The sequence below is a fragment of the Eptatretus burgeri genome, chromosome 14, assembly GCF_056783735.1.
Source record: "Eptatretus burgeri isolate ZD-2024b chromosome 14, Ebu_testis_v1, whole genome shotgun sequence".
In the NCBI taxonomy this organism is placed as follows: domain Eukaryota; kingdom Metazoa; phylum Chordata; class Myxini; order Myxiniformes; family Myxinidae; genus Eptatretus; species Eptatretus burgeri.
In genome coordinates this window covers 45,515,585-45,539,091 of record NC_140974.1, presented here as the reverse complement: position 1 = coordinate 45,539,091, position 23,507 = coordinate 45,515,585, and the positions used below count along the sequence as shown (strand labels likewise).

Below are 23,507 nucleotides of genomic sequence, written 5' to 3'. Positions count from 1 at the left end.
AAGACACATTCAGGAGTTACAACATACAGAGCCTTCAGGAAGTATTCACACCCCTCGACTTTTGTCACATTTTGTCGTGCTGCAGCCTGAATTTAAAATGGCTTAAATTTAATTTTTTTTTGTCACCAATCTATACAAAATACCCCACAATGATAAAGTGAAAACATGTTTTTAGAAACTTTTACAAATGAAAAGCTGAAATGTCTTGCGTCAATAACCCCCTCGAGTCAATACCTTTTAGAAGTGCCTTTGACAGTGATTACAGCAGGTTCTCCTCAAGGATTGGCCTGTATTTGGCACCATTCATTGTTCCCTCTATTCTTACAAGTCTCCCAGTCCCTGCTACTGAAAGACGTCCCGATAGCTTGATGCTGCCACCACCATGCTTTATGGTAGGGATGGTGTTAGATGGGTGATGAGCTGTGCTTGGTTTCTGCCAAATGTAGTGCTTTGCATTCAGGTCAAAAAGTTCAATTTTTCATCTCATCAGACCACAGAATCTTTTGCATTCCATTTTGCAAACTTCAGGCATGCTGTCATGTGCCTGTTTCTCAAGAGTGGCTTCTGTCTGGCCATTCTCCCATAAAGCCTAGGTTTGTAAAGTGCAGCAGAGATTGTTGGCCTTCCACCAGGTTCTCCCCTCTCAGCCAAGGAACTCTCTAGATCTGTCAGACTGGTCATCTTCCTCACCAAGGTCCTTCTTGCCCAGTTGCTCATTCTGGCCGGACGGCCAACTATGGGAAGAGTCTGGGTAGTTCCATATTGTTTCCATTTCCTCATGATGGAGCTCACTGTGTTTTTGAGAACTTTCAACACTAGAAATTGTTTTATACCCATCCGCAAATCTATACCTCCTCACAATTCTATCTTAGAGTTCTACATTCAGTTCCTTGAACTTCATGGTGGAGTTTCTGCTCTGACATGTTCTGTCAACTGTGGGATCTTACATAGAAAGGTGTGTTTCTTTCCAAATAATTTCCATTCAATTGAATTGGCCCCAGATGGACTCCGATCCAGTTGTAAAGACATCTCAAGGATGTTCAAAGAAAATTGGATGCACCTGAGCTCAATTTGGAGTGTCATAACAAAGGGGTTGAATACTTATTGATACAAGACATTTCAGCTTTTCATTTTTAACTAATTTGTAAAAATTTCAAAAAAAAATGTTTTCACTTTATCATTATGGGGTATTTTGTGTCGATCGGTGACTGTTCTTTTTAATTTGATTCATTTTAAATTCAGGCTGTAACATGACAAAATGTGACAAAAGTCGAGGAGTGTGAATACTTTCTGAAGGCACTGTATGGATATTATCAGCATCAACAATTTACTCAAAGTCTCCATGAGCGTTCTCTACTATTATAACAATAAAAAGATTCTGAGTACTACAAAACTTCAACATAGACATGAACAGAGGCATTTGAAGGACATTTCCAGAAAACAGAATTAAAAAAAAACAAAAAAACCACAAAGCTTTTTGTTGTGTACTCCTCAGGTGATATTCACGCAAAGTAAATGAGGCAATGAAGAACTTGTATAGGCCACCTATCAACAAGACCAATTCTGATTGGATACTTGCTGCTAACATCATCGCCTCCCAATGCTCTGGGTGGGAGCCTGTTCGGTGTTCAGCCTTCCAATTGGAGGTTGCAGAATCTGTGGCAGGGCCACTAGGGCCACTGCAAAATCCTCTTGATCAACATCTGTGACTGCGAGATGTTTGTGTTCTTCTTCTTCTTTGCACAAATAAGCAAAGTGAATGTTCAAACTCCTTTTGCCGACATAACATCGGATCCATGGAATTGATAAACGTTTCTTCTAGTATTCGGAGGTTTGTTATACTTTGTCCTCCACTCAATATCTTGAATGTGTCCGCACCATACTGTTCAGCACCGTTTGCATTATCAATCAAATGCCGTCTAATAGCAGATGCACAGAACATTGAGATTGATTCTGGAACCTTCTTACAAGCACGCACCGGCTGTATTCTCGTACCGCAAGTGTTCCTCCTGATGGATGAAGGGACGACCCAGAACTTGTCAGTCAAGGTCTGCATAGTTCTGCCTACATACTGAGCATCACACTGGCACGTGAACTCATAAATAGCATTAAAATCAAAACCTTTTGGTTTTCCTGTGTGTGGCTGGTCACACACCCTTCTTGATTGCAGGAGTCACACGTCGAGAGATAGAAATCACTCTTGGACGGATAGCCAGATACGTGTTTGAGACGCATCTTTTGATTTGATCCTCATATCTTTGCCATGTTTTCCCTTTCCAAGGAATCTTGATACAGACCGGGCATTTTTCAGGACCCATCCTCCTTTCATCTGTAGCAGTGAGGGATTTGTGCATGAACCTCCTGATTATACACTCAGGGTATCCATTCTCACTGAAGATGCCGACAATCTTGTCCGTCTCAGACTGAAGCTAGGAGTTGGAACATGTCCTCTCAGTTCGACTCACCAGTACATTGATCAAACCAATCTTGTTCTCGTTGAACTAAAAGAGTCCCAACAAGTATACTGGCCAGTGAAGGTGGGCTTCCTGTAGATGGACGTCGTCAATGAGAATGCAGTTCTCTCTGCCATGACGTTCTAAAAGGGTAAGCAACCAGAGCATTCCAATTCTGGACTGAACCTGAGGGTAGGATGAAGATAATTCAATTCATTGAAGAAGTGCTCACAGACTTCATGAGATTGAAACAAGCAAAATATGTCATCCACAACAAGCAAAAAAAGGGCTGTGAAGAAAGAGGAACAAGACTAAAAGGCTAAAACACTCACAAGAAGACAAAAATTGGATAATGGAACAATGGCCAAAGGTGCTTTGGACAGACATGTCAAAGTTTGTTATTTGGATGTAATCAAAGACAGTATGTGAGATGAAGAAAAACTAACTTATAAAGAGCTTTGTTTGAAACCAACAATTAAGCATGGAGGAGGTTCAATTCAAGTTTAGTGTTTTAAAATTGATGAAAATTGATGGTATTGTTGCAGTCATCCAGTTCTTCGGATTTCCTGGTTCAATTCTGGTGACTTGCTTGAATATGACTGGAACGGTTGATTGCTTCAGGGTCTGCTCTGCCAGATCACGTGTCTTAAAGCCATGATACCATATGGATTGGAAGTTTGAATCGACTCAGTGTTACACCATTGAGGCTTCACACATCGTATGCAAATGGGGTCGAGCAGGCTTGATGTGCAGAGTGATCCGATTCTGGCTGCACAGTGTTGACTCTCCGTAGCCAATTGATCCCTCAAGGGGCTTTCCCTTGATCACGAATGAGGACCACCATGATCAAAATTCACACGAGATCAAGTCAGTTTAATTATTGAACAAGCAATGGTCATGGGGAGGGAATGTACAAGAAGCAAGCAAAATTAAATATATGATGCAACAAACATTATCCCCTTACACACTACCAAAATACATGCTCATGAAACCAATGATGAAATGGGAGATCCTTAATTAGCTTACGCCTTAAGGCCCCAGACATGCTAGATGTGAGATAGATACATGGGTAAGGACAAGACAGAAGAGATTGCAGGCAAATCAGATGCAGTCTGGTGATCAGGTCCCACTGGTCCCGGCAGCTGGAACTGAACCAATCACTTGTTGTCACCAACAAGCTCGAGAGGAGAGGAGAGGGTGTGGCTTTTGCATGGGCTGATGCGTGACCTTGTCTGGAGTGGAGTGGCAAGGAATGCAGCAGCTTCCACAGACTCAATGCTGGGTAACTCCTGACTTCTGTCCTCATTCGCCATTTTATCCCCTCGGGATTATGCATCACTCATGTTGCGCTGTGCCCATCCCCCCTTACTCACCATTGGCCGCTGCCTTGCCCAGGTGGACAAAGCGACCCTCCATACCCACTCAGCCCTGATGCTCATATACAAGCTGTGCCAGTAATGATGGCTTGCCACGTTTGCTGCTTAGATCTGTGCCTGATGGCCTGTCAGAACACTAAAAGGCACATTAATGACAGGTTACAAAAGGGAAAACGGTAAAAATGGGATCAAAAGGATTGATAATTTCTAGATGCAGAGATAGGAATGTGTAGACGTCACCTAACTAGATTTAAAAGCGACGCATAGCTAATATCACAATCAATTACTTTACGATTATGTCAGACATTCACGTTAAGGAAATAACTGCCCTATTTCATGCATTATTAACCCCAAAGAGCCATATCCACAACAGTATATTGACTGCAGCAAGGTACAAATAAATTTTAATCCACCATGAAATCCCCTCGTGGTGAAAGACTTGTTGGTCTAAACTTCATCTTACAGCAAGACAATTATCCAAAATCACTCATTTGGAATAATTAAAACTTATTTGCAAAAAAAAAAAAAGAAGAAGCTGAAGTCCTTCAGCACATGGAATGGCCCCTCAACGTCCTGATCTCAATATCATTGAAGCTGTATGGGACTGGAGGACAAAGAAAAAGTAAAATAAAAATCTGAGCAACTAAGATGGAATTTGGAAGGCCTTGGAAAAAGCGTGGAACTCCATTCCACAAGAGTTGACAACAATATTATTTGAAAGTACCCCCGAGAAGAATTTCAATGGTTTTGCAGGAAAAGGGTGGACATACTCGCGATTAGTTCATATCAAGGTATATTGTGTATAAATTTGATTATTTGAACAATATTTTCTTTTTGTCATAATTTGCATTGAACACAAAGTTTTAGATTCCTTATGCACCAGAGAAGAAAAGTGCAAAATGTCTCAGACTTTTGCACAGCAATTAACTTAAGCTGTTACATATTTTCCTGAAAATAGCTCATTTGATTTGAGCAGTTGTGAAAATGAATCACCAGGTTCTGCAGATTCAACATTGAGCACTGCAGTTTCAAGAGACATGTTTACATTCATTCATGCAACCTCTGATTTTGTAACCTGTTCTCCTGCCCCCATTCACAGAACTTAGCCACAAACTGTTCGTCTGGATCTCCCGGGTCATTCCCGACTTTGGACCATTCCAGTGACGTTATCGATGACGTACACGACGATCCCTCAAGAAATGGAGAGGCTGTGGAGGTCTCACCATAATGAAATGTTTTCTGTTTCCCAATGGCTCTCCATAGCCACATTGTTTGGTTATTTGGTCTATAAGTGTAACATCTTTTTTCTGCATGTAACTCTTAGAATGTAATTTTCTAAATATATTAACATACCCCTTTTGGTATAGTACCTGGGTTACTGACTTGTATCACCCCAATACACAATGAATCGCAAATATTGTACAGAGTGTATAGTATTGGGTGTGGCAAGTACACACAAGGAAGCACAGATTATTGATCCTTCACTTCAATAAATCTCGAACAACAAAGATGATCCATATCGCTTCAATTTTTTTCACCACAATCAAATGGAAGACCAAATACTGCATTGGAGTCATCAGAAGGAACCCAAATAAGCAAAAAAAATATGGAGTCATCCAGAGCTGGCTCGTCCTATGGGAAGTCCAAGCATTCTGCCTCAGCCCCCCCCACCCCCAACCGTTAGGGGGCCCCTCAATGCCCAAAATGGACAAGCCCAATTTCTTATTTTCAAGATTTTAATAAATGAGCTTCGAGCAAGTGAATTATTTTTACCAAACGGTATTGAAATGTGTTATTTTATAATATTTTGGCCTTGTGTTCTTGGTAGGGGAGTTTGAGGAGCCCCCAAATAAATTATTGCTTTGGGCCCCCGAGTGGCTAGAACCGGTACTGGAGTAATCAGGAGGAACCTGGATAGGATTTGGGTTTCAGCCACTACTACTCTTCCCTCAAACCCATCCAGGTGCAGCCAAGTGGGCCTTACAGAAAAATTCCTGCAATAATTCACTTCTCCTCGACAGATAGATAAATAAAGAAAGAGATAAATAACAAAAATGTGATTTTTGAAGTGTCTGTTTGTGGGTGTTTTTGTTTGACTTCTATGCATTCCCACACCAACAGACAAAATGTTTTGAAACCGAGTGGACATACTCGGGGTGTGCACAAGAGGATGATGGGGATAAAACTTTATTTTATTACCCCCAGGGTTCAGGGTTTGGGGGCAGTGGGGTGGAGGCCAAATTCTCCAAGGAAATGTGTATCGTACAGCGCCCCTCCTGGTGTGAGGGGGTATTAAAATCACAACTAAAAAGCATCCCCAGAACGAGAAAATGGTCTTTGCCTCATCGTGTGGATGTTTGTACTAATTAGTACTATGTTTTCTTTGCTCTCATACCCTGAAAGGGGTCAAAGAGTCAATAAATTTCCATTCAATCCCAAAATTCAAAGCCTGTCTCATACGCTTTGTGCACAACAGCTAAAATACACATATATGTATTTGTACATTTTATTCATTTGTGTTCTCGATATTTTTGTCATGTACCATTATTGCTATCATTATGTTCCATCACCGATTATTATTATTATTATTATTATTATTATTATTATTATTATTATCACTTTGTGGTTACATTATCATTCTGCAGTGACCTAATCCGAAAAGGTGGACATTGTGGGTGAGCTCAGTTTGATATGGGTCAAAAAGATCCATCTATATTTCCAAGTGGAGGGAAGGTGAGAAGAGAAGGGGTAAGGTGAGAGGTGAGAGTCGAGCGATGAGTGGAGTGGAAAGGTGAGGTCAGAATCCAGTAATATCCAGTAAGTGAGTGGAGGGCCAATGAGGGAAGAGGGGAGGGAGGGTGGAGGAGCAACAAGAGAGAGGGAGCTCGAGAGCAGGGGGAGGGGAGAGAGGAGAGGGAGGAGAGTAGAGGAAGGAGGGGGAAGAGTGGAGTTGTGAGTGGAGGGATGAGGTAAGAGGGGAGGGCTCAGTGAGGTTAGAGGGGAGAGTGGAAGGGGGAGGAGAGAGAGGAGAGGGAGAAGGGGAGAGAAGAGGAGAGAGGGAAAGGGGTAGGGGAGTGGGAGAGTAGAAAGGGGTGGGGGAGAGGGAAAGAGGGGGGAAGGAGAGTGTAGGGCCAGTAGGGGGAGTGGAGGAGGGAAGATTGAAGGTGGGGAGAGAGTAGAGGGCATGGAGTGGGGAAAGGAGAGAAGTGGAAAGAATAATGCATTCAGTCATCTGTCGGTGAAGGACTGAAGTACAGGTGGTGGACAAAAAAATTGAAACACCAATGTAAATCACTTAATAGGGTGTTGGGCCACCAGTTGCGCCCAGTACAGCCTGTATGTGCCACGGCATGGAGTCTACCGGTGTCTGAAATTCTGCAGGAGGAATGTGGCAACCTTCTTCCACGAGAAAGTCAATCAACTCACACCTGTTTGATGGGGTTGCAAAACGCTGTCTCAGGCGTCATTCCAGATATCCCATAAATGCGAGATTGGTTTCAGATCTGGTGACTGAGAAGGCCATAGCATATGGATAACATCAGTGTTATGTTCATCAAATCATTAGGCGACCACACGTGCCCTGTGGATGGGGGCATTGTCATCCTGGAAGACACCCCTCTCGGCAGGAAATAAATGCTGTGACATCGGGTGAAGATGATCATTCAGCACCATTGAGTAGCGATTGCCATTGACCTTGCCTTCTAAGGGAATGACTGCATCCAAACCATGTCAGGAAAATGTGTCCCACAACATTACAGAACCACCAGAGCCCTTCACTGTTGGAACTAAGCACTCAGCCTTGTCGAGTTGTTTCGGATGGTGCCACATGTGCACTTATCCGTTTGTCGAGAACAAGCTGAAGGATGATTCATCTGACCATATCACATTTCTCCACTGCTCGGTAGTCTATTGCCTGTGGTCTTTGCACCACTGGACTCGCAAACGTGCATTGCTCGGTGTGACGAACGGTTTGGGGAGTGCAACCCGACTATGGTATCCCACTCTGTGGAGAGCTTGGTCAACCGTTTTTAATGAAACTGGCTGCTCACACTCAACGGTGAAATTTAGTCAATTGATCTCCAGTTGCTCCCCTGCTTTGCCTTGCACTTCAAATCAATGCACTGACATCACAATCCTGGAGTATGTGCTTCCGCCTACTGTTGGCTTTTGCTGATGATGTGTTTCCCTTGGAGTTCCATGCCGGCATCACCTTTGACACCGTTGCTCATGAAACATCAGTAAGTTGAGCTGTCTGTCACTGAACTTCCTGCCAAACGCACCACAGCGACCACCCCTCTTTCAAAGTCACTGAGGTCTCCTTTTGCTGCCATGCTCACCATAATTATAGGGCAACCGGGTCTATGAAACATTTTCAGCTCATCTGGGCTTTAGTCAGGTGAGCTTATGCGATTAAGCAGTGTCCACAGGTGAGTGAGTGAGTGAGTGAGTCAGTCAGTAAATGCTCCAGTCATTATCACTTGACCAAACAAACGATTTTGATGAAACTTGGCCACAAGCTTCATATCTGATGCGCAATGAAGATGTATTGACCGCATCAAAATCTGCACTCATTAAGGGGTCTATGGGGGTGGGTGGGGTATTGAACCCCCTAAAATAGGTATTTGCTCTCTTCTCCAGAACTACGCAAAGAATTTTGTTGAAACTTGACCATAATCTTCATCACCCATTATCACCATCACCCTTCATCGACCACATCAAAATTTGCGCTCATTAAAGGGCTATACAGGGGGTTTTTTTGATCCCCCAAAATAGTTATTTGCTGTCTCCTCCGAAACTACACACACGATTTCTATGAGACTTGACCACAACATTCATCGCCCATAATGTACCAAAGTGTATCAACAGCATCAAAATCTGCACTCATTAAGGGGTCTACCGGGAGTGTGGGACGGGGGTGGAAAGGGGGGGGGGTTCTGTCCACCTAAAATTGGTATTTGCTCTCTTCTCCGAACTACACACACACAATTTCAATGAAACTTGACCACAAAATTCATCACCCTTGATGTACCAAAGTTTATTCACGGCATTAAAACACTCAGGGTAAGGAGACTTGCAGGTTTGAGCGACTGTTGCTCCTGATCCAGGTGAGCTTCAGGACAGGCGGCCCGAGTTTTTATACATGACCTTAGAGCATGCTGGGATGTTATTTGCTTCGTTAAAACATGGGCCACACCTGTGTAGAAGCCGTTTGCTTTCAATATACTTGGTGTCCCTCATTTACCCAGGAGTTTCCATTTTTAGGTTATTTCTCTGAAATAAGCTCATGGAGTGGGTCCCGGTGTTGGGCCATTCATCCCAACGTATGTCCATTAACATTTGACTCAAACATGTTCTCCTCACAAACTACCCGACCGATATGGACCAAATTTCATACAACGCCTCCATCAGGACAGTATGGTCTGATGGGGTTGTGCCTCCCATCCGGATCCACCCATTCAAATGGAGTAAAAGGGGGTTTTGCCCCACATATTGGTATTTCATTCAAAAATCTTCTTCTCTGAAACCGACAACCGGATCCAGACCAAACTGCCCACGTGGCATCGGGATAATGCCCTAACCAAAGGTTGTCTTCTTCTCTGAAATGGCTGAACAGATCGAGGCATAACTTTTCACATACTATCACCTATCCACGAGGAACAAAAGGTTCATACATATGATGTCATCGGTGACATGGTTTGGCAGCCATATTGGATTTACCCGAAAACATGTGAACATCTTCTCCAGAACGGCTGGACAGATCGAGGGGAAACTTCACACAAATGTTCCCCAAGGCATGCGTGTGCAAGTTTGCTTCAGAATAATTGATGTCGCATGGTTTGGCAGCCATATTGGAATCAAGAAAAATATTAAATAATGTTTTCTCTGGAACCACTTAATCAATCGACGGGAAACTTCACAATTATGATCCAGTAGTGATGGGGAATACATGTTTTAAATTTCAACTCGATCAGACACATGGTCTGGCAGCCAGAATTATTTATTTTTTTGATCTGGGTTCTGTTTTTTTTTTTTTTTGAATAAGGCTCACTTGGCTGTGCCTGGATGGGTTTGAGGGTAGAGGAGCAGCAGCTGAAATGTGAATCCTATCCAGGTTCCACCTGATGACTTCATCTTTGTTGTTGGCTTGTTTGGGTTCCTTCTGATTACTTCATTGCAGGACTGTAGTTATTTGGTGTTCCATTTGATTTCAATTGAATTTATTTTAATCCCATTATTAATTCAATTGAGTAATAATATTAGTAATAATAATAATAATAATGATAAGCGTCATGGGTCAGGGTCAGGTGTCCAATCAAAGCGGGGGTTACATCAAAGTCTTGGTACCTGGTCATCACTGGCAGCAGTTATGAAGTGGCAGTTCTAATTAATTACGTAATACACGAATACACAAATGCCACACAAAACAAGTCCTGGTGAGGGTCTGCAATCTCTGATTGCTCTTTTTCTTGTTTATTTGGCATGTAGTGGGGTAGATAACAGCAATTTTTGAGAGGAATCGTGCAAATGATGATACAAGCATCAAATTTGGCACATTTGTTCTCCAGGGGATTCTAATCAAATCTGCCTGATTGGCCATTTGAAAATCCAAATTTTGAAAAATTTGAAAAAAAAATAAAATAAACTTCATAAAAGTCAAGATCACGAATCAATGTTGGATGCTGGCTGAGATTGGTGAATGTTTCAGAAACATCATCAAGGACGTTCCAAGTCTGCCATGCAGTTTTCTTCCCTTTACCGCGGAAGGCAGACACGACGTCACATCCAGTGAACGCATGGAAGTATGGGATCCCTCTCGCTTTCTCAGGCCCTATTACAGAAACTACCTCATGGACTGGAATCCATCGTGCCTTGGCTCCTTGGCCAAAGGCAATCCACATGTTCTCAAGACCTAGTTCCTACAAGGATGGCAGTACAGATATTGCTATGACTAGTACATCCATGTCATTAGCCTTAATGATAATGGACTTGCTTCCATCCGTCGTTGCATCCCTGGCGTGTACAAATATTCGAGTGTCAGCTTCTTCATGACAACATGGAGACACAGCATCCAGTGACTTCCTTGTGTTGCTAATGGTATCTTCTCCTTTTGTGACAATGACTGTGTTTGTCGTCTGTGCTTCACACATCTTTTCCGCAAGAAAGTGAAACAGCTCAGTCTTGTTGCTGTCATCTCGAAGAAAGCTTCTCCAGTTACTTGGGGTCCTACTGGTTCCTGGTTCCTGTCACTCTTATTCTGATTCCTTGCCGCCTTTTCGACCATGCCTCGGACTTCAGACTTGACTTCTTGTACACATCAAACACTACGTCCACCCTCTCGTAACTGGCACCATAGGATTCCACCTTTGGGATGATGTTTTCTCTCGTATAGTCATCAAATATGTTTGAAGTGCGTGGAGGTCGGGCATTGATAAGTGCTGAGCCATCAATGATGACTGCATCTCCCCTTGGTTCTCTGTCTGGGATGTTCACTTGCGCTTCAAGAATTTCAGCCAGCTGTGACTTCAAATTTTTTAGAAGTTTTTTTTTTCTATCAAATTTTTCAAAATTTGGATTTTCAAATGGACAATCGGGCAGATTTGATCAGAAAGCCCTGCAGAACAGAAATGCCAAATTTGATGCTTGTATCATAATTTTACACAATTTTTCTACTATCTACTACACTAATGGGGGTGGTGTACTTTGAATGCACATCCACTTGTTATTATTGTTGTTCATATTATTAGTATTAATAAATGCTTTGTTACAATGTTGTCGTTTTTGTTTTGTAATTATAATGCCATGCCATGGAAGGACCGACTAAACTGCTCTGTTCACCTTAACACGGTGCACGTTTAGACAATATGGGAATTCTTCTGGATTCTTTGTAATTAATTGGTCTCGTCAACTCAGAATATCATAACCAAGTGGAAATCTATTCTCATTTTGAACAGCTTCCAGGGCTCTGCAACTGAGCCCGCTGGGGGAAGCTTAGAGGTCTTCATATCGCCCTACCAAGAGAAATTCATGACTGTGCCAGTGGGGCGCTATTATTGACCTTTCGCCCCAGGCACCACAATCCCGAAGTTTGCCACTGGGCATGGGTTAGGGGGTGAAGAGAGTTGGTCAGGGCCAGGGAAATTTACACTATGGCTGGGGTTGATTGAGTCGGCGAGTGAGCCCACCTCAATGGACGCCGCAATGCTGACCTGTGCCATCATGCAGTCCTTCCCTGTGTTTAATCGTGGATATCTGCCCACCTAACCCATCTCCTTCAATACCTTGTCTGGTTTCTTGTGCATGAGAGTGCAGAGGTTTCATCATGTGGCTTTGGGCTAAATCTCATAATAATCGTGACTGAGTGGGATAAAGCACCAAGTTTGGTACAGTGGTTGTTTGAGGCATGAAGAACATAATCAGATGTGAGCACTATGGGACAAATTCAGGCTTATATTTTTGCACTTTAACAGTTTGTCCTGGGGGGGGGGGGCTTTCTGCCCGTTCCACAGTAGTGAACTTTTTGCTATTGTTCCAAAATGAAAAGCTGAAGCTTTCTGACTTTAAAGTCTGTCATATTGGGGTCATTTAGAGCTAATTTGCATTATCATCTGACCAGAACATCCTGGGTAAATCCAAGATGGCAACTATCAGGGGAGCTGACAAGTTGCCTTTTTGTTGGTTTTATTCGATTTTGGTTTTGAATAACAAGGTTCATCACATATGTTTGTGATTCTAGATCTTTCCCTCTGTTGATGCTCTTAGCAGAGTACCTGTCCTATGGGTGATTTTGTTCTAAGCATGCAACACGTTGTGATGCATACCTTTATTTGGGCAGTGCATAGGCAACCAACAGCTCTGTATATGCAACAAAAAAACCCCCCAAAACAAACCCGTTACATGCGTGAGGCAAAAACAACCCCACTGCTTATAATTCAAAACACCTTAGTGTAATGGAAAACGTGGGGACAGGAATACTGCACTGTAAATGATGGAGATTTGTAATACCCTCCTCCACCTGGAGGCGCCATACACATATCTCGAGAATTTGTGTCCCCCACCCCACCAAGATCACCGGCAAATATAAAAACACCCCAAAACATTCATTGGGGTTGTACTGACTCCCTGTAGCAAGTTTGGAGATAATTAGGCCAGAACTGTAGGAGGAGGATGACATTATTTAGGCTGCTCTCTCTGTAGACCCAACCTCGAGATGCCTTCCCTTGTTAAACATATTCAATCATCTGTTTCCAGTTGGACGTAGCATGATGTGCTTGTGATTCGAGTCATCTCACCAAGTTATATGCAAAATTCATAACCATGGATTATTTCAAGAAATGACTACATACAATATATATATATATATATATATATATATATATATATATATATATATATGCAGTACAAGTTAAGCTGGTACCAGTGTTTCTCAACCTATTTTTGTCCCACGCCCCACTTTGATTTTCAAAATAATCGCACGCCCCAGCATGATTGGACACACTACATATGTATTCAGAAGGCAAAGCTATGAAAGCGATTATATATTGATTCATTAATTCTGAATCCTAATTCCCCACCAAAACATTGCCACACCCCACCGTTGGGGCGTGTGCCCCACCTTGAGAAACTTTCCTGGTATGCAGTGACAGCACCATAACTACTATAACAAGGCAGAGTTTATAGTTCGTCCTATTATACACCAAGTAATGCTAATTATAATTATATTATAATTATGTGTTGGTACCATTGTTAGACGTATAATTATACGTCTAACAATGGTACCAACACATAATGGTCTACTCTTTGTAAACTGTGGGATATTTAGCCTCAAAGGCCCAAATACCGATTGACTATGTGGCCCAAAGTCCCCACTCATCAAGCTGCCGACATGTTGGATCGTCCATCATAACACAAAAACTGGAGATTCGAACCGATTTCCACTCCAGCCCAAATCAAACTGACCCAGAGAGGTTTCTGATGTCGGCTTCAATGCAATTTTTACAAGACAAAATCACGTCAAGGTACCAAGTTCGTTTTATTGTTAGTACAGCAAATGCACTTCGTTTTACACAAAGAACAGAGATCCGTTCACATTATTCGATTTCTACCACTCAAGATAGTCCAGTGTCTCTGATTAAATATAACTATAAATGACAAAAAATGGAACTCACCTCAACCACACCTTGACTTAAGGGTGGCAGCAACAGCATGTTGTTAGAATGTCATCATGACATTATGACATAACCAATCTACAAGTAACTAAAACTCTCGATTCAAGTCTGTAATCCGTTGCAGCTGAGCCACTCTTTCATCTGAAGGATTCAAATCTTGACCTCCAGGTGTGGACATGTGAGAAACCATGTTGTAGGATTCCTCAGATCTGCTGACACCACTGCTGTGTTGTAGGGCAAGAGTTTCAAACCGATTTAAAGATGGTGACTAACTTCTTGGCAAGGTAAACCAGCAGATAAAACTGTCACCAAAGTTGGACAATCATCGCCAAAATGTCAGCTCATGGTTTAATGTGCAAAACCTTTTTTTTCTTTTTTCTTTTAATAGTACAAACCCATTTCATTAAAACTGAAATATCCCAACTGCACAAATTACACCAATCATGGCAGTGACGTCATCATAACACATGCTGATCATTTTGATTGGTGGAAAGGAAAATGAGAAACGTTAATTACAACCATGTTAACAGCAATAAAGACTTGAATATACAGGCAATAAAAAAACACAACCAAGAGAAAATGGTGTTCCTTATTGGTTTAGACTGCTTAGAGTAATAAAAAGAATCAACATTTCATAATGTCATATATTGACCTCATTGCCATATATTGAGTATTAGAGAAGCAGCAACACATCAAGTTAGATCCAAAATATAAAAAAAAGTTCAATTTATTCTCAAATCTCCTGTGATTTACTGACTGGTAAATTCCCCTGGCAACTCATTGGTCACCAAGCCAGCCAGCTGATCAAACACTTGTTAGAATTTTGGAAACAGGTAGATATCAAACAGGTAGCACTTTTCTACGACTTATCTCCAATGATGCAGAAGCACCGAGCCAAATGAGTAGCTCATATGAGTCTTTCTATTGGAGGAGCCTGCATGACGTTCCACATCTCCACCCGAGCCCCCTCCTTCTCCTGCCTACTTGGATTGTAACCTCCTTGTGAGGCCCGTTTGCGGCGAGCCACAGCGACGAAGACCAGCAGCATCAATATGAGCAGGAGTCCCGCCGCCCCAACAAGCAAAGCAATGACCAAGTCCAACCCCCCAAGTTGGGGTGCCAGGTTTTGTTCCCGCTGAAGGAAATAAAAGGGGGAGGGGAAGTGTGGCAAGTCAAAACAAAAGAGGTCGAAGTGGTTGGGCGATCCAGTTCCTGGTCTACAAATCTGGCTGTGGGAGGTTCAGGACATAACTAATCATGAGGGATGTAAATTTAAAGAAAAATTAATACAGACTATTGAAGAAGTAATTAAGCAAACATGAAATGGGATCCATCCATCCATCCATCCATTGGGACCATACTCTGTGCAGAGTGTTAGTGCTGCCCAAGCAGTCTCCTTGGCTACTAGGCACAATCCTGGACGGGTCACCACTCCGACACAGGATACCAGCAAGCTGGTACTCATTTTGCCAACCTCAGAAGGATGACAGGCAGAGTCAACCCCACCTGGTATTAATTCAACAGCAGAGCAGGATTTGAACTTAGGATTCTAGGATCCCAAGCTCACCACCCCGACCATTAAGCCAACATCAGGCATGAATGGGATCAGTTGCACCTTAAAATACCTTTTCATGATTAAAATAAGTTTGTTTAACGGTAAACTTTAAACCCTCTCCTATCCCCCCACATCCAAGGATTGTGATTACATCACAGGTTAAAAACACCAAAAACAGAATGAAGCAGTGAACTGGTACCACCATGGTAGTTTGCATATTTAAAGAGTGGATTAAAGCCAGTGATAGCATTCCCCTAAACCAAGTGAGATACAAAAGTACACCATTTTATTCACAGGATGTCAAATTGAACCGATGATGTGAAAACCAATTTCGTTTGATTCGGAAATTCTCCAATTGAAATACAGCAGCTACGGTGTTTGTAACGATACCAGCACGCAGTTGGAAGAAATTTTATTTGTTACTTTTCAGGCAATATGAGCAGCAAAATCTCAATGTCACCAGAAAGCAAGCATCACAGGCAGTGATTGACTGAGTCGGAATATAAACAATGAGAGAATGCCGTACAAAGACCATTGTTCCAACATGGCATCCAAACTAAACGAGCTGTTGATTGTTTGAAGAAGCTCAATTCTCTTGGACTATTGCACAAGGTTCCATGTAACGAATAGCAACATAAAGGTAAGAGGGTGCACATCTAACCGTTTGGCTGATTGTAAAAACTGCTCTTTGATGATGACACTTTCCTACAAGTTACTTCAACACTGCTTGCAGTTAAACACTCCATTGTCAAATACTTCCTTTTTCAAATATCCCTTTGATTCCTGATACTCTTGCTTGCAAAGCAAATCGTGACCTTAAATGAACTCTTCTCATTGTAGAACAAAATAGAAATAATGGGAGTGGCTAAAAGTCCAATGCATGGACATTCAGTTGCCCAAGTGTCCCTCGACGCTGAAGGAATGGTGTGGACCTGACCGGTAGGAAAGTACAACTGGAGGAAACGGTCTTGCCATGTACAAGTGGCCCTCAAATACTTCGGATGAACCAAGTAATTTAACGGCTGAAACTTTGTGGCAAGATCTGAAACTCAAACCAAGCGATGGGCCTCAATCAAATGAGGCGTTCTTCAGGGGGTTTTTGTAGGCCACTGCCCTGCCCCTGGCTTTGTGCCCCTCCAGCGACCTTCTCCAGCTGGCTGGGATTATATGACCCCTCTTGCTGGCGCTTGTCTCGCACTTTCAAGCAGCAATATGTCGCCAGCACGAGCAGCGCCAAGAGCAACAGTCCACCGACCACTGCTGGTACCACAATGGCTGCCACAGGAACGCCAGAAGAAGACACCAACTGCAGAAATGTGAAGAGTGTTAAGAATGCATCAAGAAGTTGGTGAAGCCATTTTATACAGATCAGTCAACTATATACTTACATACTTTAGGTACACACACAAATAGTTGACCTTTGTGGAGAACACCCTGATCATTTTTGAATTACAATGAAAAAAAAAAGAAAAGACAATTCATCATTATTGCCCTCGTTATGGCACAGTATGTTTGCAAGTAACCATTTTGCATCCTAGCGGATTCAAAGACAACAGAGCCTGATGCTGCGCTAACCTATCAGAACCAACTAAAACCGAATATAAAAATAAATTCCTCATCTCCGCCAAAGCAGTAAAGATGCTGAAGGAATGATACCAGGGAAATAGCTTTATAAACCGCAATGAGGTCCATAAGAAGTATCAATGTGTGCGATCATTTCTAAGCAAGAACAAACATCAGTCAACATGTAGCTGTTCTGCTAACGAGCTGCAAGACAATTGGAAACACTAGACCATGCAACAGCATGTTCACTGGACTTTGACCTGTAATAAAGAACAATGAAATAAATAATTGGTTCACAAAAAAATAAGTGACAACTATATTCGTTATTGGTGTGCATCTGTTGGGTAGTCGATCAAGTCGAAAAACTTTTTTTTTTTTCAAAAAAAATTTTTCTTGAAATTTGTTTTACCCATATTAGCACTTTTTCCATCGATATGTTTGTCGGTCTGTCTGTCTGTCCCTCTGTTCGGTCCAGTGCTCCGTTAATGCAATGGTGATTTCGATGAAACTTGGTTGGTAGGTTCATACCATGGCCGAGTTGTGTGCAAATGAAAACCGTTGTTATGGACCCATCCATTGCCGAGCAACGGGACTTTGAAATTTTTGAAAAATCATAAAAAAATTATTTTTTCGAAAATCAAAAATCGAGCGACTGTGGGCAGTACATTCAGCGATATTGTCAAAAATTTCCAGCCGGATCCTATGAAAACTGTCGGAGAAGATAGACTTTGAATGAACCCTGGTCGAAAACAATAAAAAAAACGAAGTTCGTTATATCTCAGAGACTATGAGTCAGATATACATGAAACTGGTATGGTAGGTTCATGGTATGCCCGAGTTATTTGTGAGAAAGAACCGTTGCTATGGACCCCTCCGTTGCCGAGCAACGGCCAAAAAACCTCTAAATGTGGGGGTATTTTAACGAAAAAACAATCTGCAGCATTAACCCTTGAAGCAAGAATCATGAATTTTATTTTGCTTAATCCTCAGGTCATTCCCCATCGAACGGGCCCAATGTGTCAGGTGCTATTGGGTAGGCGACTACCCATGTTCGCCTACTGGCTTGTCAATCTGTCTGTTGGGTCGTCGATCGAGTCGAAAAAAAAGAAAATTAAAAAAAAAATTTTTTTTCAAATTTGTTCTACCCTTATTATCAGTTTTTCCGTCGATATGTTTGTTAGGTAGTCGATCTCGTCCAAAAAAAATTTTGAATTTTTTTTTTTTATTGAGATTTGTTCTTCCCCATCAGTATTTAAAATGTCGATTTCAGTTAATACAATGGCGATTTCGATGAAACTTGGTTGGTAGGTTCATACCATGACAGAGTTGTAAGCAAATGAGAACCGTTGCTATGGACACCACCGTTGCCTAGCAACGGGACTTAAAAATTTTAGAAAAAGCATAAAAAATTAATTTTTTCGAAAATCAAAAAATCGGGCCATGAGCGACTGTGGGCAGTACATTCAGCCATATTGTCAAAAACTTCCAGCCGGATCCTATGAAAACTGTCGGAGAAGATAGACTTTGAATGAACCCTGGTCGAAAACAATAAAAAAACGAAGTTCGTTATATCTCAGAGACTATGAGTCAGAAATACATGAAACTGGTATGGTAGGTTCATGGTATGTCCTCCTCCGTTGCCTAGCAACGGCTGAAAAACCTCTATATATGGAGGTATTTTAACGAAAAAACAATCTTCAGCATTAACCTTTGAAGCTAGAATCATGAATTTTATTGTGCTTAATCCTCAGGTCATTCCCCATCGAACGGGCCCATCGATACTACCCATGTCCGCCTACCGGCTTGTCCGTTTATCTGTCCGTCTGGCTGTCCCTCTGTTCGGTCCAGTGCTCACTTAATGCAATGGCGATTTCGATGAAACTTGGTTGGTAGGTTCATACCATGACCTAGTTGTGTGCAAATGTGAACCGTTGCTCTGGACACCACCGTTGCCAAGCAACGGGACTGAAATTTTTGAAAAATCATAAAAAATTTATTTTTTGGAAAATCCAAAATCGGGCCACGAGCGACTGTGGGCAGTACATTCAGCCATATTGTCAAAAATTTCCAGCCAGATCCTATTATATGAAAACTGTAGGAGAAGATAGACTTTGAATGAACCCTGGTCGAAAAGAATAAAAAAAACGAAGTTCGTTATATCTCAGAGACTATGATTCAGATATACATGAAACTGGTATGGTAAGTTCATGGTATGTCCGAGTTATGTGTGAGAAAGAACCGTTGCTGTGGTCCCCTCCGTTGCCTAGCAACAGCCGAAAAACCTCCAAATGTGGGGGTATTTTAACGAAAAAACAATCTGCAGCATTAACCCTTGAAGCTCGAATCATGAATTTTATTGTGCTTAATCCTCAGGTTATTCCCCATCGAACGGGCCCAATGTGTCAGGTTCTATTGGGTAGGCGACTACCCATGTTCGCCTACCGGCTTGTCTGTCTGTCTGTCTGTCTGTCCCGAGCATAGCTCCGTGGGTTTTGATCCGATCCTGATAAAATTTTGGTGGGAGGTTTATAATCATGATCTCGTTGTGTTTTCCTGAGAATGGGTGTGGTGCGCCCATTATGGGCGGAGCCACGCCCAAAAAACATGTTTATAGGGGGTAGCCGATTTCAATTTGCATCTTCTCCGAGGGGGTTTGTCGAATCTGACAAGGGTTTTGGTATTTGGTTAGCTCAATGGCACCTGGATAGCCTCAAAGAGCTCGATTTTTCATTTTAGTCCCAACGTCAAGGTCACAAGGTCACGAGCTTAGAAAGTTGCGAATTTTGACATAAAAATCATATGACCGCCCAAACTTTGAGAGCGAGGATGACAATATTTTTTATGCATAATCTTGAGGTCATTCCCCACCTAAAGTCATGAAACCATTTTGCTCTATCTCGAACACCTTGCCCGTGGCGCCCCCTCCAAGTTTGATTTTACGCTGATTTCATCAGTCTGGATAATCCGAGGAGTGCGAAATGCCATATAGCCTATATGACATTATATTGTTCCTGGAATGTTCCAGAGGAAGTTTTGCACCAAAGGTCATAATCCTTGACTTTTAACCTTTAAAGTTCACAAAGGTCAAATTTTCAAAGTTGTGGGAATCGAACCGGATTTTCGACCTTCTTCGACGAACTAACTCCAATAAGCTATAGCACGTATCCTGTTTCTTTATTTTAATGTCCACAACATTGTTTTGTGACCTTTGAAGGTTACGCAAAGGCCAAATTTTGAAAATTGTTGAGTGAAACAGGGTTTTAGACATTTTGCAGCTAATAACCTGTCACTCGAACCACATCATGTTGATCATTTTTATAACTTGGTCAAACATTATCACATTGTCTCATCCTTGACTTCTGAAACAATCTACATCATCAAATACTGCTCGTGAACCATTGCCATCTCCAGACTTGTCTATTTTAAAAACCACTGCCATTCTGATACTGTACCATCAGTGGATGCAAGGCCCACTGTCCTATCAGCAAGAATGTGGATGCAAAACAATCTGTGCCATATTTCACAAGAGTAAGCATTTAGGTTAGAACAACTGCTACACAGACAATGTATATGGACTAAAACGAGATTATGGAGGTCAGGTAAAATACTGGATGTGGATGGTATGTATCAACTAGGTAACTCACATTGACAAGCAAGACCGTGCTACACAAAGTTGAAAACTTAAGGCAATGAGTGGAGGTTGACAACTCGATATATTTTCCTGCGAGCAAGATTCATTGTACAAATTGTCACCCTGCCATTCGAACACTATCCGAGGATCACATTCACAGCTGTCTTAATGAAAGGGAGCAAGCAGTAATTTTTGTGTAAATCACCTGATTGTCCAATTTAGTGGCAATCACCGAGACGGCGAATAAATATCTCAAAGATGTTCGATTGTCAGTGAAATTCCACTGAAAAATGAGGTGTGTGGCATGCAATGATTGATTGCTGCATAATTGGTGAAAACAAGATTATGAGCATGCGGATGTCAACAATGAGGGAGGGTGGTGTTGGAGGAAGAGGAGGAGGAGGAGGTGGTGGTGGCGATGATGATGAAGATGATGGAGGTAGGGAAGGATGAATGCAACAATTCATCTGAAGTGGCAAATTAGATTACACAAGCTATTTAGCCACCTTACATTATCCATTTGGGTATAGAATGTGAATTTGAAGTGAGTGGTGAACAATATTTGTTGATGTTAAATAACTGACCAAATTGAAACATCCATAAGTTTTGGGTCTAAATTGGTTTGCCCCATGCATGGTGGGAAGAGTGCCTTCACAGCAATAACTGTTCCACGACGTACTCATGCTCTAATTGCGTTTATCAAGCGGATTTATCAGACGACCCAACCTTCTGAGTATATGGTCACCACGACCAACTTTTATCCCTCCAAGAGCACAAAAAACAAACAAAAAAATACAGGAATGGGGATTTTGGAACACCCCCCTCCCCCCACTTTTCTGGAGAAAATACTGGGTTTATTCAAGTGGAGTTTTTTTTTTTAAACCCACATGGGGAAAACTGAGCTGGGCTTTGCCAACCTGATTACAGGAGTAACAACTAGAGGGGGAGCACTCGGGAGAGTGGCAAACCCTCCGCCACCAATACTGCTGGGTCACTCAAGTGAACCTTATATCTTATTCATTAAATATGATGTCAACAGTGCTGACAGTTATAGTTCTTTTCTCTAACATTTTTTTTTGGGGGGGGGGGGGGTTGGAAATAATTTAAAACATGTAAAAATGCAAAAAAAATAAAAATAAAAAAAAATAGAAATTTTGTTGAAAAAAAAAGTTGCAAAATTTTTTTTCTCTAACAATTTTTTTTGGGAGGGGGGGGTTAGAAATCACTTAAAACATGTAGAAATGCAATTTTTTTCTCAAACAATTTTTTTGGGGGGGGGTTGGAAATCACTTAAAACATGTAGAATTGCAAAAAAAATTTTTTGTCTAACAATTTTTTTGGGGGGTAACAATTTTTTTGGGGGGGTTGGAAATCACTTAAAACATGTAAAATTGCAAAAAAATTTTTCTCTAACAATTTTTTTGGGGGGCTAACAATTTTTTTTGGGGGGGGGGGGGTTGGAAATCACTTGAAACATGTAGACATGCAAAAAAAATAATTTTTTTTTGGGGGGGGGAGTTTTTTTTGGATCTAACATTTTTTTGTTTTTTGACCCCAAGGATCTAACATAATAATTTTGGATCTAAATTTTTGGATCTAACAGTCCAAATTTTATAGGCATGATCCTTGGACCATACCTAACCCCCCCACCCCCCCCACCAAGTTTCGTCGAAATCCGTCAAGGAGTTTTTCCGTAATACTGTTCACAAATAAACAAACAGACAAACAGAAAGGGGTGAAAACAGTAACCTCCATCCATCTTCGAAGATGGCGGAGGTTAATAAGGCTGCAATCTGGGCCATTTTTCCCCCTTTTTGCACACAACATATCAATTCGAGGACTCGTGTTATTCGGCGAAAATTGTGGCTCGCTCTTGATGACATCCAGCCTGTTTCTGGCTTTAGGTATGGTCACTATTAAGCTTGAGAATGCAAATTCACGCAAGTAAGTCGTTGGGACCATCACTAGGACTTGTGTTAACTACTTTGCTCAGACAGCTCGTAACCCCTCCTTTCCCCCATGGAAACTCACTCGTAACCCCCTTGGGGATCTTGGCCCACCGTTTGAGAAACTGTTCCAATAGTATGTACTTATAATAGACATTCATTTCTTACTGAGTAGAGGTGTCAAGAAAGCAAACGTGGTGTAATAAATAAATATATATATATATATATATATATATATATATATATATATATATATATATATATATATATATATATATATATATATATATATTTGACCTTTGCGTAACCTTCAAAGGTCACAAAACAATGTTGTGGACATTAAAATAAAGAAACAGGATACGTGCTATAGCTTATTGGAGTTAGTTCGTCGAAGAAGGTCGAAAACCCGGTTCGATTCCCACAACTTTGAAAATTTGACCTTCGTGAACTTTAACGGTCAAAGGTCAAGGATTATAACCTTTGGTGCAAAACTCCCTCCAGAACATTCCAGGAACAATATAACGTCATATAGGCTATATGGCATTTCGAACTCCTCGGATTATATCCTTACTTTGATGAAATCGGCGTAAAAACAAACTTGAAGGGGGCGCCACGGGCAAGGTGTTCGAGATAGAGCAAAATGGTTTCAAGACTTTAGGTGGGGAATGACCTCAAGATTATGCATAAAAAATATTGTCATCCTAGCTCTCAAAGTTTGGACGGTCGTATGATTTTTATGTCAAAATTCGCAATTTTCTAAGTTCGTGACCTTGACCTTGGGATGAAAATGAAAAAAAATAAGCTCCGTGGGGCTATG

At 41.6% G+C, this 23,507-nt stretch overlaps 2 protein-coding genes across 5 annotated transcripts in view; one reads left to right on the top strand and one right to left on the bottom strand.

The window, feature by feature from the left end:
- The window catches only part of LOC147013077 (cilia- and flagella-associated protein 157-like), a 30,061-nt gene extending 24,724 nt beyond the window's left edge, over positions 1 to 5,337 (top strand). For all 3 annotated transcript variants that reach the window (XM_085854612.1, XM_085854611.1, XM_085854610.1), the window contains exon 9: positions 4,929 to 5,337. In XM_085854612.1, coding sequence (XP_085710738.1) covers positions 4,929 to 5,057 — 129 coding nt within the window. In that variant the 3' untranslated portion in view covers positions 5,058 to 5,337. The remainder of the gene's footprint in view (positions 1 to 4,928) is intronic.
- Positions 5,338 to 13,840: 8,503 nt separating this feature from the next.
- The window catches only part of LOC147013076 (protein crumbs homolog 1-like), a 91,483-nt gene continuing 81,816 nt past the window's right edge, over positions 13,841 to 23,507 (bottom strand). Inside the window, exon 12 of one of the 2 annotated variants that reach the window (XM_085854609.1) lies at positions 13,841 to 15,130. In XM_085854609.1, the coding sequence (XP_085710735.1) occupies positions 14,903 to 15,130 (228 nt within the window). In that variant the 3' untranslated portion in view covers positions 13,841 to 14,902. Of the gene's footprint in view, positions 16,857 to 23,507 lie in introns of both variants that reach the window. The other variant, XM_085854608.1, reaches the window with a different exon arrangement.